This window comes from Ranitomeya variabilis, chromosome 6 (assembly GCF_051348905.1).
Source record: "Ranitomeya variabilis isolate aRanVar5 chromosome 6, aRanVar5.hap1, whole genome shotgun sequence".
NCBI classification, from domain to species: Eukaryota; Metazoa; Chordata; class Amphibia; order Anura; family Dendrobatidae; genus Ranitomeya; species Ranitomeya variabilis.
In genome coordinates this window covers 522,859,156-522,875,488 of record NC_135237.1, presented here as the reverse complement: position 1 = coordinate 522,875,488, position 16,333 = coordinate 522,859,156, and the positions used below count along the sequence as shown (strand labels likewise).

Below are 16,333 nucleotides of genomic sequence, written 5' to 3'. Positions count from 1 at the left end.
CTTTTAGCCACATTCCGACTAGATGTTTCCAGCCTCACTCAATACACTTGCATTGATCGAAGCTACACACGTCTAGTCAGAATGTGACTGCATGTATGTAAATCACATATTTGTGGTCTCACACCCTCACTGGAACTGGAGATTTCTCACAGCGTACAGTGTGTACGATGTGAGGATTCACAAGTTTGCAGTCACAGATGGTTATGCCCAGCCGTGTTGCACATGGATTTGTGGACCCACCTTGCCGCAGGACTGGGCCTACCCAGGAAAGGGCATAACTAAGTGGTTATCTTGGTGTTCACCAGCGCCTCTAGTGGTGGGGTCAGGTTTTTGCGACAGGTAGCCATCAGGTACCACTTCTGAGCAGAACCCTGTATTGCAGCTGCTAACCCCAAGGATCAGGCATGCTGACACTAATTTAGGGCTTAGTTTAGACATGCTGGTCTAGGATTCAGGTGCAGGGTTGGGCCACTTACGGACTGGGTAATAGTGTTCATGCACTGGCCGCACTGAGATCAGGAGACTTTGGGAACAGGACTGGCCGCTCCAGGACCGGGGGACAATGTTCGGGCAATGACCACTCTGTGATAAAGGGACAGGGTTCAGGCACTGGCCGCTCTGGGACGAGGGGACAGGATTCAGATACTGGCCCCTCTGGGACCAGGGAATAGGTTTCAGGCATTAGCCGCAATGAGACTAGGAGGCACTGGTTGCTATGGGACCAGGAGACTGGGTTCAGGCACTGGCGGCTCCAGGACCAGGGAATGAGGTTCAGGCACTGTATGTTCCTGGTCCATGGGACCAGGTTCAGGCACTGGTAACTCCGGGATGAGGGGAAAAGTTCAGCACTGAGTGCTCCAGGACCAGAGGACAAGGATATAAGACTGGCCAAACCAGGACCAGGGGATAACGTTCAGGCCCTCGCCACACCGGGACCAGGGGACCTCACAACTAACTAGCAGTACACCTTACTAACTAATGATTAACTACCCCTACTCTGGAACTCTCTACCACAACATATTAGACTCTCGCCTACCATCGAAACCTTCAAAAAGAACCTGAAGACCTACCTTTTCCAACAAGCCTACAATCTGCAGTAACCACCGTTCGACCAAGCCACTGCACGACCAGCTTTACTCTCGTCTATTGTATCCTCACCTAACCTTTGTACATTGTGAGCCCTCGCAGGCAGGATCCTCTCTCCTCCTGTACCATTGTGACTTGTATTGTTCAAGATTATTGTACTTGTTTTTACTATGTATACCCCTCCTCACATGTAAAGCACCATGGAATAAATGGCGCTATAATAATAAATAATAATAATAACTATGTTGCTTGGTGATTTCCTGGGGAAAAGGGAGCCTTTTGAACAAAATGCCTCCCAGCTATTGGCTGGGAGCCATCTTGCAGGTGTACCGCAATGCTAAATGCCTCCCAGCAGCAGTTTGAGAGCATTTAGCATAATGCACGCACTGTCCCTTTGCACATGGAGAAGTGCAGGCATGTGCGTACTAGGCGAGCCGTCGGACTGCGGCATTCACACACCGAAAGCATGAAGTAACAGGGAAGCAGGAGGATGCCAGGGACCGTGCAGTGGGTCGGGGTGGTGAGTAAGCCGGCATCCCTGCATGGAGGGGGAAGGGGACACCATGCAGTGGCGCCAGCAATAGAGCTACAGTACACATTTCCTTGCAAAGTTTGAGGCAGGCACCTCTTTGCAGACTCCCATGATTTCTCTTCAGGACCACAACTTTTTCAGTCCACTAGAAGAAAAGTGACATCTCTCACCATCTTCAAGGCTAGGATGCTTTTCTCCATCAAGCCATCCTCATCATAAGACGATGGGGGCGTAGAGGATTCAAGGACCAACTGGAGTTCCTCCGCCTGGTTGGTGGATTGCAGAGACTTGGCAGATGCCACTGCCTTGATGTTTTCTCCAACAGACCTATTAGAAACTGAAGAAACCTGCTCTTGGTCCATCTTCAGCCAGGTCTCCAAGACGCTACTTCCCTTTTTTCGGAGACACCAGCAGCACATAGTGACTTGGCAACTAGCAGACCTGGTGGAGAAGATGGTGACATTGCTGGCTGACCTGAACTTATGGGAACCAGACACTTTTTGTGACTTGGCTGACCCCAATGAAGCAATAAGTGGGATCTCTAGACTAGAATAGGCACCTGAGTTCTCAGCTCTGGACAACCGATGGTAATGCCAGACAGCACATGGAAGGTGATCTTCTCCGTATATTATGCTCCTATCTGGAGCTTAAGCTGTTCAGACATGACTTGACTGCTTCTGAGTAGGGCTTGTTTTTCACCTGACAACACCAACACCAGATTCTGGAGCTGTCAGACGGGAATCTGATACCAACTCTTTGCAACTAGCAGCATGAACTCTCTCACTGATCCAAAGCCTCCACTTGCCACGGATACATTCACAGTCATCTGTGGAGAGGTAGTACTCCCACCAGCCAAGGGCAGCCTCTCCTACTGGCCCAAGGATTTGGAGTTTAAGCTTCACTGGACAAAGACCGTCAGGATGTTCCGCACAAGCACAGCGATACTGCAATCCCATCTCATGACTGAATTCCCGCTCCTGCTTAGTCTGCCAAACATGGTCGACCTTCATGGATTCTGCATGGATAGCTGCCTCAACAGGCTGGGGAATAGATGGTCTTTGAAAGCAAAGGGCCAGATGAGATAATTTCCTCATACACATCACACATCTGGTCTGCTCCAGAAAGCTCAGAAGGCCAGAAAGGGGAGCTCTGAACCCGGTTTGAGGGTAGCTTCCCTATAAGCTCTGGCCTGGAGGCAGGGTTAGTCAGAGTCAGTCTGAAGGAGATAGTGAAGGTGGAAGCAAGTGAGGAGAGCGTGGGAGTGGAGCTACAACTGAGCTTACCCCAGGACTGAGCGCAAAAGACCGGACACCGGAGTCCGTGGTTGTGTGGGGACTGCATGCCCAGCAACCAAATCTGGAGGGCAGGAGATTGCAGATCTCCTGGCCATAACTGACACCCGAAGGCACAGCAGCATACTAGAGCCCGGAGTCACCATGAGGGAGTGACACCTGGAAAAGGCTCGAGCTGCCAGCCATGTGGGTAGTGTTCCACTTTAAGGGACAGACTGAGAAAGGGACTTGAAGAGAGCTTAAAGTATCAAGATACTAGAGAACAGCCCAGTAGGGAGGCCTCCAACCCCACCTGGCTAGGGGGATTCTGAACTGCTTCCAGGCTGCCTGTATCTCCAATACCACCTGTTTCCTGTGCACCGGACTGCACCTACAATTAAAGGTAAAGAAACTACAGTCCCTGCGTCCTCCAATCATTACTGCACCCCAACGTCCTCAACCCTCATAGCCTGTTCTGGTAGCTCTGGGGCCCCCACTCCATCTGTGGGGAGCCAAACCATCTCAGCTGCAACACCACCAGCCACGGCAGTTTCCTTAAGCAGCGTCAGCCATCTATAGCCAAACACCACAGGTGGCGTCACGAAAATTCCCTTTCTTCCCTACAAACTTTATTTCCATCATCCATCTCTATTTCATTGTGCGCCCAGGGCCACGAACCAGGCCACTGCTACTGTGACCACCCCTTTAAGGACTGTCCGACCCAGTTCCGAGTACCCCACGGCCCTAGCAGGTGTCGCATTGGCACATGTGGATTTGTGGACTGGGCCTACCCAGGAAGGGGAATAACTTTGCAGCTACCTTGGTGTTCACTGGAGCCTCTAGTGTTTAGTTCAGGGTTGTGCAGCAGGTAGCAGTCAGGTACCACTCCTGGACACAACCTAGTATTGCAGTTGCTGATCCCAGGCACTCACATCAATGTAGGATTCAGGATCAGGTTTAGGCCACTCATGGACCAGGGAATAGTTATCATGCACTGACCACACTGGCACCAGGGGATTTCGGGAACAGGACTGGCCGCTCCAAGACTAGGGGACAATTTTCAGGCACTGGCCGTTCCAGAATCAGGGGACAAGGATATCGGATTGGCCAAACCAGGATCAGGGAACTACGGATACATGACTGACCACACCGGGACCGGGTGATAATATTCAAGACCTGGCTACAGCGGGCCCAGGGGACCACAAAACTCACTAGCAGTACACTTAACAATTCACTATGTTGCTTGGCCACTCCCTAGGGGAGAGGGAGTCTTTTATACAAGATGCCTCTCAGCTGTTGGCTGGGAGCTATCTTGCAGGTGTACTACTTTTTCTAAATACCTCTCAGCAACAGGCTGATAGCATTTAGCATAATGCACACGCTGCCCTTTTGAGAAAGGAGGAAATGCGGGAACCGGTGTATTAGGCATGCGCGCCATTGGACTGTGGTGCACACACACACAGAAAGCAGGAAGTTACAGGGAAGCAGGAGGGCGCCGGGGACAGCACCCAGGGCCAGGGCAGTGAGAAAGCCGCTGTCCCTACATGGAGGGGGAAGGGGACATCATTCAGGGGCACTACTCAAACATATAGCTTATGACCGGACATTACCTTTAAATTAACTTAGGTTCACATTAATAAAGTGCTCTCTGCTGAGCATTACATTAGGGTTTCTATTGGAAGCCTCAAAAAACTGTATCCCAATGGGAACTTCAACAGATCTCTGATCCATTTGCTTATATACACGGTCTACAGTGACTCCGCTGGCTTTATTTAAAGGGAACACGAAACCTGATCCATGCTTCTTGATCCACGGGCAGCATGTACTGTATCGGACATTGGCTGTACAATCTCAGCCAGGTATGTTTAATTTTAAAACTCTCTGACATTTCAGATAAAAATGCAGTTTAATAGACGCCCACTCCCTTTGAGTGACAGGTGTCTCCCCACTCATGCACGCAGGAAGAGACTTGTCACTCCATAGCAAAGGACATAGAGAATATGGAGACCTCGCCTGTCCACACTTTCTCCAGCACAGCTCGATCCCCAGGCTATTAAGATTTGTTTTAGTCAAAAACGACGCAGCGTCTCAGAGTTAAACAAACCTGACTGAGACTGTACAGCCAGTGTCTGATGCATGCTGCCCATGGACCGGACACCATGTTTCAGCAGTCAGGTTCCCTTCAAGTGAACGGCTCCACCAGGGTCACCGTTGGAATACATTTTTATGGGGATTCCTACAGAAACCCCAATGTAGTGATAAGTGGAGAGCGCTATTAATGTGAACCTAGCCTAACTCTTTGGGATCCTCTAAAACATATCTAGAAAAAAAAACACAATGTTTACTTATGGGGATTTAATGAAGTATCACAGATGAATGAAAGCTATTACTCTGACATTAACCCTATAGATGTTGGAGGTTACATAAGCGGATGAAACCGATAATTAAATATCGTTAACCCTTCCTAAGAAAACAATGTAGAAGTCAAACCGTTCCAGTTGTATTTCCTCCACTCTGCAGATCACATTAACAACAGGGTCGATATTTTGGACAAAGCAGTTGTGCAAATCTCTCAAATAGCAGGTCGCCTTTATTTGCATTGGGGTCAGTTGACTCTAGTTCCTGGCCGTTGATGGTAACGCTTTAGCTCCTTGTGACATTACTTTCTTTCCATTGAAGGCTAATTATTTAAGTAATGTGTTTGGAGTTTTTTTTTTTTTGACCAGTGATAAATGAGGGAAGGAGCTTAAGGTCCCAAAGTTAAAGCACCCTTGTACCTCCCGGAAAAGACAAACAAGCGACGTCCTGTGTCAGGTCTAAAATAGAAAGACTATAGAGAAGAGCTGAAGTGTTTTCCTGAGAAACACCACAAGGGGGTCTCGTCTAATAGCTTTCCTCACAATTACTCCGTAAGCCGCTGCCGTCTCATCCATCATCTGTTGCAGGACTGATTGCTGGAGGCTCAGCCAAAAAAAAAAGATTGTCAGTCGTCGTAGAACATAAACCAAATATCCCGCACTAGCAAACTCTGAGAACGAGAGGGCCACGCTCGGTAATCACATTTCTACGGATTCACTCATTAACCTACAAACAATAACAGCTTTTATATTTTCCGCCCAGTTATCGGCCAACACAATGAGAAGTATTTGCTAAAAGGTGTCATTTCAGGCACAAGAGATTAATGGCTTCCCCGGGGTGAGAAATGACTCTGCTGAGTTATTTCAGGCTCTTAGTAAATGACTTTGGTTGGATAATATTGGAAGAGGTTAAGAGCTTTGTAAACAGCGGCAACAACATTTGCTCGGAGAGAGTAAAAACCTTCCAACCTTCAGAAGTCCCTTTAGGCTAGGGCCGCCCGGTGACTCGGGTCGTATGATTGCGAGCCCAAAAACATTTGTTTGACTTGTCTGTGTCTTAATGACAAGCGAGTAGCGACTATTTCAGAACAGACAAATTGAAGACAGGTCAGATGTGTACATAAAAATCCGAGAAGTCAAGGTTGGCCATCACTTGTGGTAGTGATCGAAAATATTAGTGGGCTTAATTCTCTGCCATGGACATGTAGTAGTTGTAGTTAGTGATCACAGTGATAATCATTAGATGTTTTGCTACCGTGTTATTCCAGCATTAGATTAAATTAATTATATTTTTAAACCATTGTGGCCCCTGTTTTTCGCTGGGATTCTGTGACCTGAGACCCCCACTGATTGCTCTTACCTTAAAGAGTAGCTGTCATTTTAGTTTTTATTACATAACATGCACATGAAAGTAAGCAACTTTATAATATATCTTATAATAGATCTGCTTTTTTTCTCTTCGTGTATTGATTTTGTACTTTTATGATGTATCACTTAGTTTAGTGAGTGCAGTTGTGACACAGAGTTCTTAGCTATAGGATAAAGAAGAGGTGAGAAAGCTTCTCCCGCCCTCACCAGGGTATGTACATTGCCTATTGACAGCAAGCAGCATATCAAGGGAGGGGACGGAGTCGGACCAGTGCTCCTGTGCCAGATAGTCACAGCAATGATAACGACCTAGTGATAAACCCTTCATTATAAATAAACAGCACACAGCTTGCTAAGTTATACCTCCTGCTGTCCTCAGATTACATAGCAAAAACCTGCTGACAAATTTGCTTAAATTTATTGGTAAAATTTGTGTTTAGTAAAAACAGATTTTTCCATTACTAGGATAGGATTTGGCAATTAGTGCTATTAAAATTCTATGGAGAAGGAAAAAGCTAGACACAGAACAGATTCTGCTGAAGTTCTCCTGAAACAACAGTTATAGTTCTTCTTAGAACTTTATGAGCTAAAAGACTATTCAACCATTCTCTGCCCTGCTCGCATTGTACGATAAGTTCAGACTTTTACCCCTTGGTTGTACTGACAGGAGGTACAACTTATCCAAAATGTTTAATGGTTTAGTTGATACTTTTATGGTCTCACTCACAGTGGATTGCAGTTGGCTCCAAGTATTGGGGTCCCTTGAGTGTCAGAATCACACTGGCTTATCTTCCACTTGATGCAAAAAAAGAAAAAAAAATAACGGCACCAGCCATCTTTTAAAATTCCAATTCTTTATTTTGAAAACTTTAAAATATCACATGATTGTGATTGAATAGAAAACCACTTACGCATTTCTAACCTGACGATGACCCTTAAACAGATTGTCCGGTCTAAATCAATAAGTCTGCAGTCGCTCTGTGTGACTTCAGACTTATGAATCTGCCCAGTGCACACAGTGTGAGTTGGAGCGCCCCGAGACGCAGGGCCGCGGGGTACTCGGTACCGGGCCTCTCTGTCTTGGTCCTGGGGTTGTCACGGTGGCTAAACCCGGTCCGTGACCCTGCTAAGGGGAGTCCAATGAAAGGTGTGATGATGGTGCGTGGTGCAGGTCGCAATGAATAATGAGGACACAGGGTTGCAGTCTCTACCTCTTTACTGAAGGCTTCAGGATCCTCAATCCAGAGCACTGCTAACAGGGCTGGCTGAGACCGGCCGGTCCGATGGCACATCCAGAGTTTCCTTTGCAGGTGGAAATCAGTGCCTACCTTCTAGCGCCTGTGTGTTGTAGTACCTCCCTGCTGAGCACCACGGGATAGTCCTCACAACTGTTGTGTCTGTATCTGATGTTCCTTTCCTTTCTCTGATATTCTTTCTCTGTTCTTTCTCTGATGTTCTTTTCTCACAACTATCTGATGTTCTTCTCCGTCCCCCCAGATGATATGGACGGGACGCACCCGTATGACGGGTAGGCCTGGAGTTCTTCCGGGACCCTAGTGTCGCCCCTCTCCCACAATTGCCCCCTATGTCTGCTTAGGTGATTTAGGTGAGACAGCCAACCTAAAATTAACTGTCCTGCCACTGTTTGAAGTATTGCTTGGAGCCAAATACTTCCTCGGCGTTCCGGCCACCGGCTACGCGCCTCAGTAGGATGTTGCCTCGATCTTACGGCACGACTCCTACTGGCTTTATCTCCTTTTCACTGCGATCTCGTTTCTCACTTCTCCACAATAAACTTCTCTTCTTTTCCTTTCTTAGGATGCCACCGCGGCTCCGTAACGTTCTGTTCTGTTCGCTAGGCCACTGTCAGGATCCCACCCCTGACAGAGACCCCCCTGAATCTTTCCCCGCAACACCCTCTGCCACAGGGTGTTGCCTGGTTCCAACCCAGTCAGCTTCTGCCTAACTTCCTATCCAGCCCCCAGTTTTACCAGATTGTGAGGAGTGGCCTAATACATAGAACCCTTTGCTCCCCCTGGTGGCCAGGTGTGAAGTGTAATGTGTGACTGTGATACCTGGTCAGGTGAACTCCTTAAGTGCCATCAGACGTACCATCACTCCCCTTAGTGGCGGAGCGTCAGTACTGCAACGACCAGGACTCTGGGGCACTGCATGAGCTTCGAGGATTTGCCGGTTTCTGAGCTGGGACCGACGGGTACGTATGCATTATACATACTCCCAGACAGAGCCCACCTATATTGATCTAGGCTGCGCCCTGTATTGAGCAAGGCGGCACCCAGACCAGAGATGCTGCTGTCCAGTGGGCATGGCCAACAAGAGGGCATGGCCTCACTCCATCCAAGTGTATAGAGCGAGGTCGTGTCCAGAGGATGGGCAAGTATAGAGCATGTTTATCCAGATTGCCATTAACCAACAAAAGCCAAACCTAATGGTCATTGACCAAGACAAGCCCAATGGTCATTGATCACGACAAGTCTAGTGGTCATTAACCAAGACAAGCCCAATGGCCACTAACCAAGACAAGTCTAATGGTCATTAACCAAGACAAGCCCAATGGCCACTAACCAAAAAAATCCAAATGGCCATACATTTGCCTGGTGCTTTTGACAGTTTAGCTAGTACCCCTCTGGATTCTATGGATGTGAAATAGTACATTTTTCAATAAGCCTCTGCCGTTAAGACTACAAGCTTTCTACATCCCTCCCTGCTGGCAATATTACATAATGACATATCATTCGTAGATGGACACAGTGACCTTATGTATATATATCTTGTAGCATTGTTTACACAGTGTTTTGTTAGAGTGGTGAAATTTATTTTTGCAGTATTTTTATAACTTTTTTCTACAAGTCATAAAACCATTTTGAAGAGATTGGTTTAGGATAACAACCCCAATCTACATGATCAAAAGGATTTCTGAGTGCCATAGAGAGGCCTAGATAAAACTCTCTCTGGACTACCTGGCACATACATATGTTACATGAGCAGATATTCCTTATTATGACCACCAAGTAATATGGCAGTAAAACCAGGTCCAAACAAGGGAAGATCTAGGATTTAGTGATACATTGCTACCACACTGAGAAAACTGAAGAAAGTTTTTGTGATTGGAGAAGTAAATGTTTTTATATGAGGCGAAGGTGTTTCCGCATCGACTCTAATCGTCACAAAGAAACCTTACATTCAGCTGATGACAGGAAATATCGGACAAACCAAAAAAAAAATAAAATAAACTCTATTCACAGTAATGTAAATGTAAAGTAATATTTTCTATGTATTAATCAGTAACATCTGGCAGCTTCAGGGATTGAAGATGTATGTTTGGTGCATGTGAAACAGTTGTGTGAACAGATACCAAACACCATTCCTCTTCAGAAGTTGATTAGAACCTTTTCAACCTTTGGTTAATATTATTGCCAGAATTGTTACTGTTGTGGGTTAAAGCAAAGTTGTAATATTCTGTGTTTTAGATATCACTGGTGGGTAATTCCATGCACAGTGAAATCATTGGTGGAAATTTACAAGGTGAACTCATTTCTGGATGAAGAGATATTCCAGAAATACGTAAAGACGTTGTCCACTACTTGTACATTGATGGCCTCTCCTTATCCTGGTTAAACAGGTAAAATTCTAAAAGAGAACAAAGCCTTTGTTGCAGATCTTTTATTAACATTGTATTCTGTTTTTTTCTTCCCTGAGTGGTCGCTGTCCTTCCCGACTATCGATTTTATGAAATAATGTGATCAACAAACAATTTGCAAATCACTTTATTTAAAAATTATGCTGTATTTCTTCCAAAATCTCTCCAAATTGCTTAGTTAACCACTACAGTAGGTGTGTTCTTTCCGTTCTTGTTCTGTCTTCTGCCTGTTGCCAAGTGTAATCCACCTCAAGAAGCTGAGATGCCAAGATGAATCTATACCATATATATCATCTAAATAGCTTAAAATGGGCAGGTGTCTGAACAGTCGGACCTCTGTCCTGCTCTTCGCTTAACTACTTTTAACTTGAGGTTTAGTTGACAGAAGGTGAGGTTTTAATATTAGAGATAAGATAGGACCGTCCTGAAGGATACACCTTGTCGTGGTGGGATGGCCTTTACACTTTTTTTTAATCAAAATAGTGATAACTAAATTCCCTATGCTATTTACATATATTATTACTATTTATTTATTTACTTAGTACAGTATATATACTCATTTTGTTTTTTTTTCTTGTATTTTGAATTTCAGGAAATGGTAGCTTCTCTAGAGTTTGCGGAAACAGGTTTTTTTTCTTCTGCTCCTGCTCTCCTGACTGTCAAAGTGCACGCAGGTGTAAGAGACAAGTAAGCTTTCAGCTCAGGGCAGGGAAACCATTGGTCAGTTGTAGTATTATTACATGTAAGGAGAAAGGAAGTTCCAACACTTATAGTGCTTACAGAATGCCGATGAAGAGAAACTAAGCAGAGTGGATGGCAAGCTACAGCGAATGGGATTTGTGACAGTTCCTGGGCACGTTAGACTGGTGGATTCATCAAAAGCAGTGTTACCTTGTTTTTGGAGAAGGGGACAAGAAATGTACACTTTGAGATCCTCTAACTCTAACCTTTCCTTTATCACCAATGTCTGACAGTCCAAATTATTTAATTATCTATACCTTTAATGTCTAGGATTATTTTTCTAATTTCGGTTTCCATAGCAAATCCTTGTTTGCTTTCTGCGATGTTTATGCGCCGGAGCAATGTCACCTAACCGCCCTCATTGTCTGATAATTCGATTGTTTTCACAGCACCTGTCTGTAATCTCCTAATCTTCGTGTCCCAGAGGTGGAAGCGCCCTGCACCCGTCATTGTCCACAAAGTGGTCAGAAAACAACCCCATAGCCGCTCTAATTCTTCATCATTAACCTAATGAGTGCGTCACCTTCACTTCCATTGTGTCTGGATCCCTCCACAAACGTCTTGGTCCCTGCAAAAAATAATAATAATAATTTTACAGAAGGATAATGAGCCGTAATCCGCTGACAAGGACAAAGTGCCTTTTCTGGAGCTGTTAGTTGTGTTGTAGAAGGAGCCTGATTGAGGTCATGCATGCAGCCACTTTGTAAACTGATATCTTTCTCCTTAAACCACCAGCTACGCTTTGCATAGGGGCGCACTCGAATTCCTGTCAAGCCATCTCTTAGGCTGCTTCCAGCTTGAATGCCTTAATAAACTCTGAGGGTCTGGAGTGGAAATCACAGATCTGCTGCAGCCAGAGTGCAGGCGGAAAGGGGACCAGGGCTTTCCATGTGTTCAGCCGACTGGTTAATCTTTAGACTGCAAATGAGGATACACAATAGATCCTGGCACTAAATATATCTATTGGAGCTGAAGATATCACAGGGGTGACACCGAATTGTGCGCCTGGAGACTTCTCCTACAACGACTTGGGGCTTTGACTTCTTCTTGTTAGATCTGCAAAGGGAAACTTGACATTTTGGAAGGAGTTCTGCGCAGGGATGGCATCTGGAATAGTACTCACCCTGTGCCTCGCACTTATGGCAAATACAGAGGGCAACGTGCAAAGGAAAGGGGCAGACAGCAATGGACGAAGATACAACCGCATCCAACATGGCCAGTGCACTTACACTTTTATCCTTCCCGAACAGGATGGGAATTGTCGCGAGGGCACAACTGCGACTGACCAATATAACACCAATGCCTTACAGAGGGACGCGCCGCAAATGGATCAGGATTTCCCGTCGCAGAAAATCCAACATCTGGAACATGTGATGGAAAATTACACTCAATGGCTGCAAAAAGTAAGTGCCCCCCGTGAGCTGTGCTTCATTTTTATTATTTTGAAGAATGGGACGTACTTATGAACAGAGTTTCAGGTTTGTTGTAAAGTTTTGCTCCGCAGTTACTTTGTTTGTTTATTTGTTTACACTTGTCTGTCACTTTGTATCTTGTGCTCACACTCGTAATAAGGAAAAGAGCAGCGAGTATAAATAATGTGCTATCCTCTCTATATAGAGCAGCTTATCCCCAGCAAATGTCACCGAATATACCTGGAGGACAGGAGGAGGGCAGCAGCTAACCTCTCCAAGACCCACTGGTCAGGCTGAGCTCATTGTCATCTCCATCCTCTCGTTACTAGAACGTAGAAGAAAGCGGTGAGAATGACAGGGGGTGAGAATGACAGGGGGTGAGAATGACAGGGGGTGAGAATGACAGGGGGTGAGAATGACAGCGGATGGGACCTTCCAGGTCACAGGTTACTGGGGGAAAGCCGATCACACAAGGACTCCTCACTGGGACCTAAAGTGATCAGCTGGTGTCTCCAGCTGAGCTGTACAAGGGGTTAATGGAAGCAATGGAAAGATAGTGCCGGATAATGGAGGACTAAGGATGAAGGGTCTCCTAATAACCAGCAGAGCACAATAATAAATAAAGCGAGCCAGGGTCTACAGCAAATGATCCCTGTATGAGCATATCACACTGCCATAGGCTGCAGCGTAGTACAAAGTATCACGATTAACTCTCCAGAATGAGCAACATGGTGTACATATCCTATACAGTCTATGCATTTATTATCATCTTATACGTTACATGTATTATTTCATTTCATATATGATTATGTGTAATCTATGATCACAATGGGCACAGGATGAAAATGTCACAGCCTAAGCTATTGTTCTCTGGTATCAGGCCGGAGTGTTACATCCAGATCTCTCTATGAAGTTCTTCGGAAGGGGTTCATATCTAGTAAATTAGTAATTCTACAGAGGAAATGTATCCATCCACCTGATAACTGTCTATAATTTATCTAATGTATAAACTCTATTATCCCTTATCTATCTATTATCAATCTATTATCTATCATCTATCTATCTATCTATCTATCTATCTATTATCTATCTACTATCTATCTATCTATCTATCTTCTATCTATCTATCTATCTATCTATCTATCTATCTATTCTCTATCTATCTATTCTCTATCTATCTTCTATCTATCTATGCATTATCTATCTATCTATCTATCTATCTAATCTTTCTATCATCTATCTATCTATTATCTATCTATTATCTATCTATCTATCTATCTATCTATTTATTATCTATCTATTATCTATCTATCTATCTATCTATCTATTATCTATCTATCTATCTATCTATTATCTATCTATCTATCTATCTATCTATCTATCTATCTATCTATTATCTATCTATCTATCTATCTATTATCTATCTATTATCTATCTATCTATCTATCTATCTATCTATCTATCTATCTATTATCTATCTATCTATCTATCTATCTATCTATTATCTATCTGTCTATCTATCTATCTATCTATCTATCTATCATCTATTATCTATCTATTTTCTATCGATTGATCTATGTAATTATCTATCTATCTATCTGTCTATCTTACCCTGCCGGCCATGTATCTCTATGGTCAGTGACAGGTCATATGGAGTGAATGTCATTATGTGGCCGGCAGTGAGGTGAGCCTCATGCTCTGGTCCCCGGTTCTGCACAGACCTTTGCATGCAGCGTTCTCTGTTCTCTAGTTACACGTCCGTCCTCACGTGTGCCGGTGCTGTCGGTGCCTACGTTCCTTTACTCTCACTATGACGTTGCCCCCGGCTTGTCCCCCTGTAGTTGCTCTGCTGCCGGCCGCTGCTTGTTACATGGCTGTGGTCACCAGTGGCCGCCAGGGACTGGATGAGATGCCTGTAAAGTATGATGCCGGCCTCAGTGCCGGAGTCAGTGAGCGCTCAGGACGACAACACAATGGCCTCCAATACAGCAGAAGTGCAGAGTGTCGCAGCCCCTATGTAATCGCACAAGGTGACCCAACATGTCAAGAAAATATTTGCTTTCTCTCTCTGCAGCTGTGAACTTTTAAAAGACACATTTGACCTGTAAAATTAACTGTATCCAGATTATGTTCAGCGCGGCCGGGCCGGGGTGTAAGAGTGAGCCCTTTATAGGGTACATGCTAAAATAATAATAATAATAATAATAATAATAATAATATCATATTTTTATTTCTATAGTGAAAACCTCTCCTGCACTTTACAGATCAGAGGAGCCTTGTGCAGACAATACCAGACAGGACAGAGGAACAAGTGCCCCAAAACAGGTCATAGACCAGGACATAGGGGTATAAAGGTGGAAAGGCTTGTCCTAGGGTCCAGCCAGCAATATAATAAATAGTTAATGCTGCGGTACTTCATTTACTAATGATCATTCAGAGCAGCACCGTGATATTAGGGCAATAGAGAGAAATAGAACGTTTAGCTTCATTATCTGTAGGCTTATTCATCTATATCTGTCTATCTATTATCTATCTATTATCTATTATCTATCTATCTATCTATCAATCTATTATCTATCTATCTATCTATCTATCTATCTATCTATCTATCTATCTATCTATCTATCATCTATCTATTATCTATCTGTCTATCTATTATCTATCTATTATCTATATATCTATTATCTATCTATCTATCTATCTATCTATCTATCTATCTATCTATCATCTATCTATATATCTATCTATCTATACAAAAAAAACTGATCAGCACCTCCTAAGTGTGAATAGGTGCAAGCTGCAGTGACTGCAAATTTTGTATAAAAAAGCACAGCAGCACTCTGTGAATGCCAAGCCATATAGTGTTAATGGAAATAACTTCCAACCGTATTGTCCCTCAGCAAGATGTATTAATAAAAAAAGCGAAGTTTCTTAGCGGATAAATTGGCCAATTCATGTGTTCCCATCAACCACAGCAAGGTGACACTCTTCCCTATCCTACTGTACATGCCACTTTTGGGCTAAAATTTTTTAGAATTGATTGAGAACACCCGCAGGTCAATGGGAGGAGGGCAGAGTCAGAGCAGAGGTAGTCACACCCTCCAAAATAGCTATGCAAAAAATGTCTATCATGTATCTATCTATCTATTGATTATCTATCGACTGTCTATCTATTATCTATCTATCTACTATCTATTATCTATCTATCTATCTATTGATTATCTATCAACTGTCTATCTATTATCTATCTACCTATCTATTATCTATCTACTATCTTTTATCTATCTATCTATCTATCTACCTATCTATCTATATCTATCTATTGTCTATTGATTATCTATCGACTGTCTATCTATTATCTATTTATTATCTATCTATCTACTATCTATTATCTATCTATCTATCTATCTATCTATCTATCTATCTATCTATCTATCTATCCATCTATCTATCTACAGATGTTCTCAAAAGTTTACACACCCCAGCAGAATTTTTGCTCTCTTGGCCTTTTTCAGAGAATATGAAAGATAACACCAAAATGTTTTCTCCACTCATGGTTCGTGGTTGGGTAAAAACGTTTATTGTCAAACTACTGTGTTTTTGTCCCTGATCAAAAGTTTACATACCCCATTTCTTAATACCATGTATTGCCCCCTCTAACATCAATGACAGCTTGAAGTCTTTTGTGGTAGTTGTGGATGAGGTTCTTTATTTTCTCAGATGGTAAAGCTGCCCACTCTTCCTGGCAAAAAGCCTCCAGTTCCTATAAATTTCTGGGCTGTCTAGCATGAACTTTCAGAGTGGCTCAATGTTATTGAGGTCAGGAGACTGCGATGGCTACTCCAGAACCTTCACTTTGTTCTGCTGTATCCAATGACAGGTCGACTTGGCCTAGTATTTTGGAT

The 16,333-nt window shown here is 43.9% G+C and overlaps 1 protein-coding gene across 1 annotated transcript in view; it reads left to right on the top strand.

The window, feature by feature from the left end:
- The first annotated feature begins 11,579 nt into the window (after window positions 1-11,579).
- The window catches only part of ANGPT1 (angiopoietin 1), a 402,043-nt gene continuing 397,289 nt past the window's right edge, over window positions 11,580-16,333 (top strand). Inside the window, exon 1 of the mRNA XM_077271069.1 lies at window positions 11,580-12,419. Within this exon, the coding sequence (XP_077127184.1) occupies window positions 12,117-12,419 (303 nt within the window). The 5' untranslated portion in view covers window positions 11,580-12,116. The remainder of the gene's footprint in view (window positions 12,420-16,333) is intronic.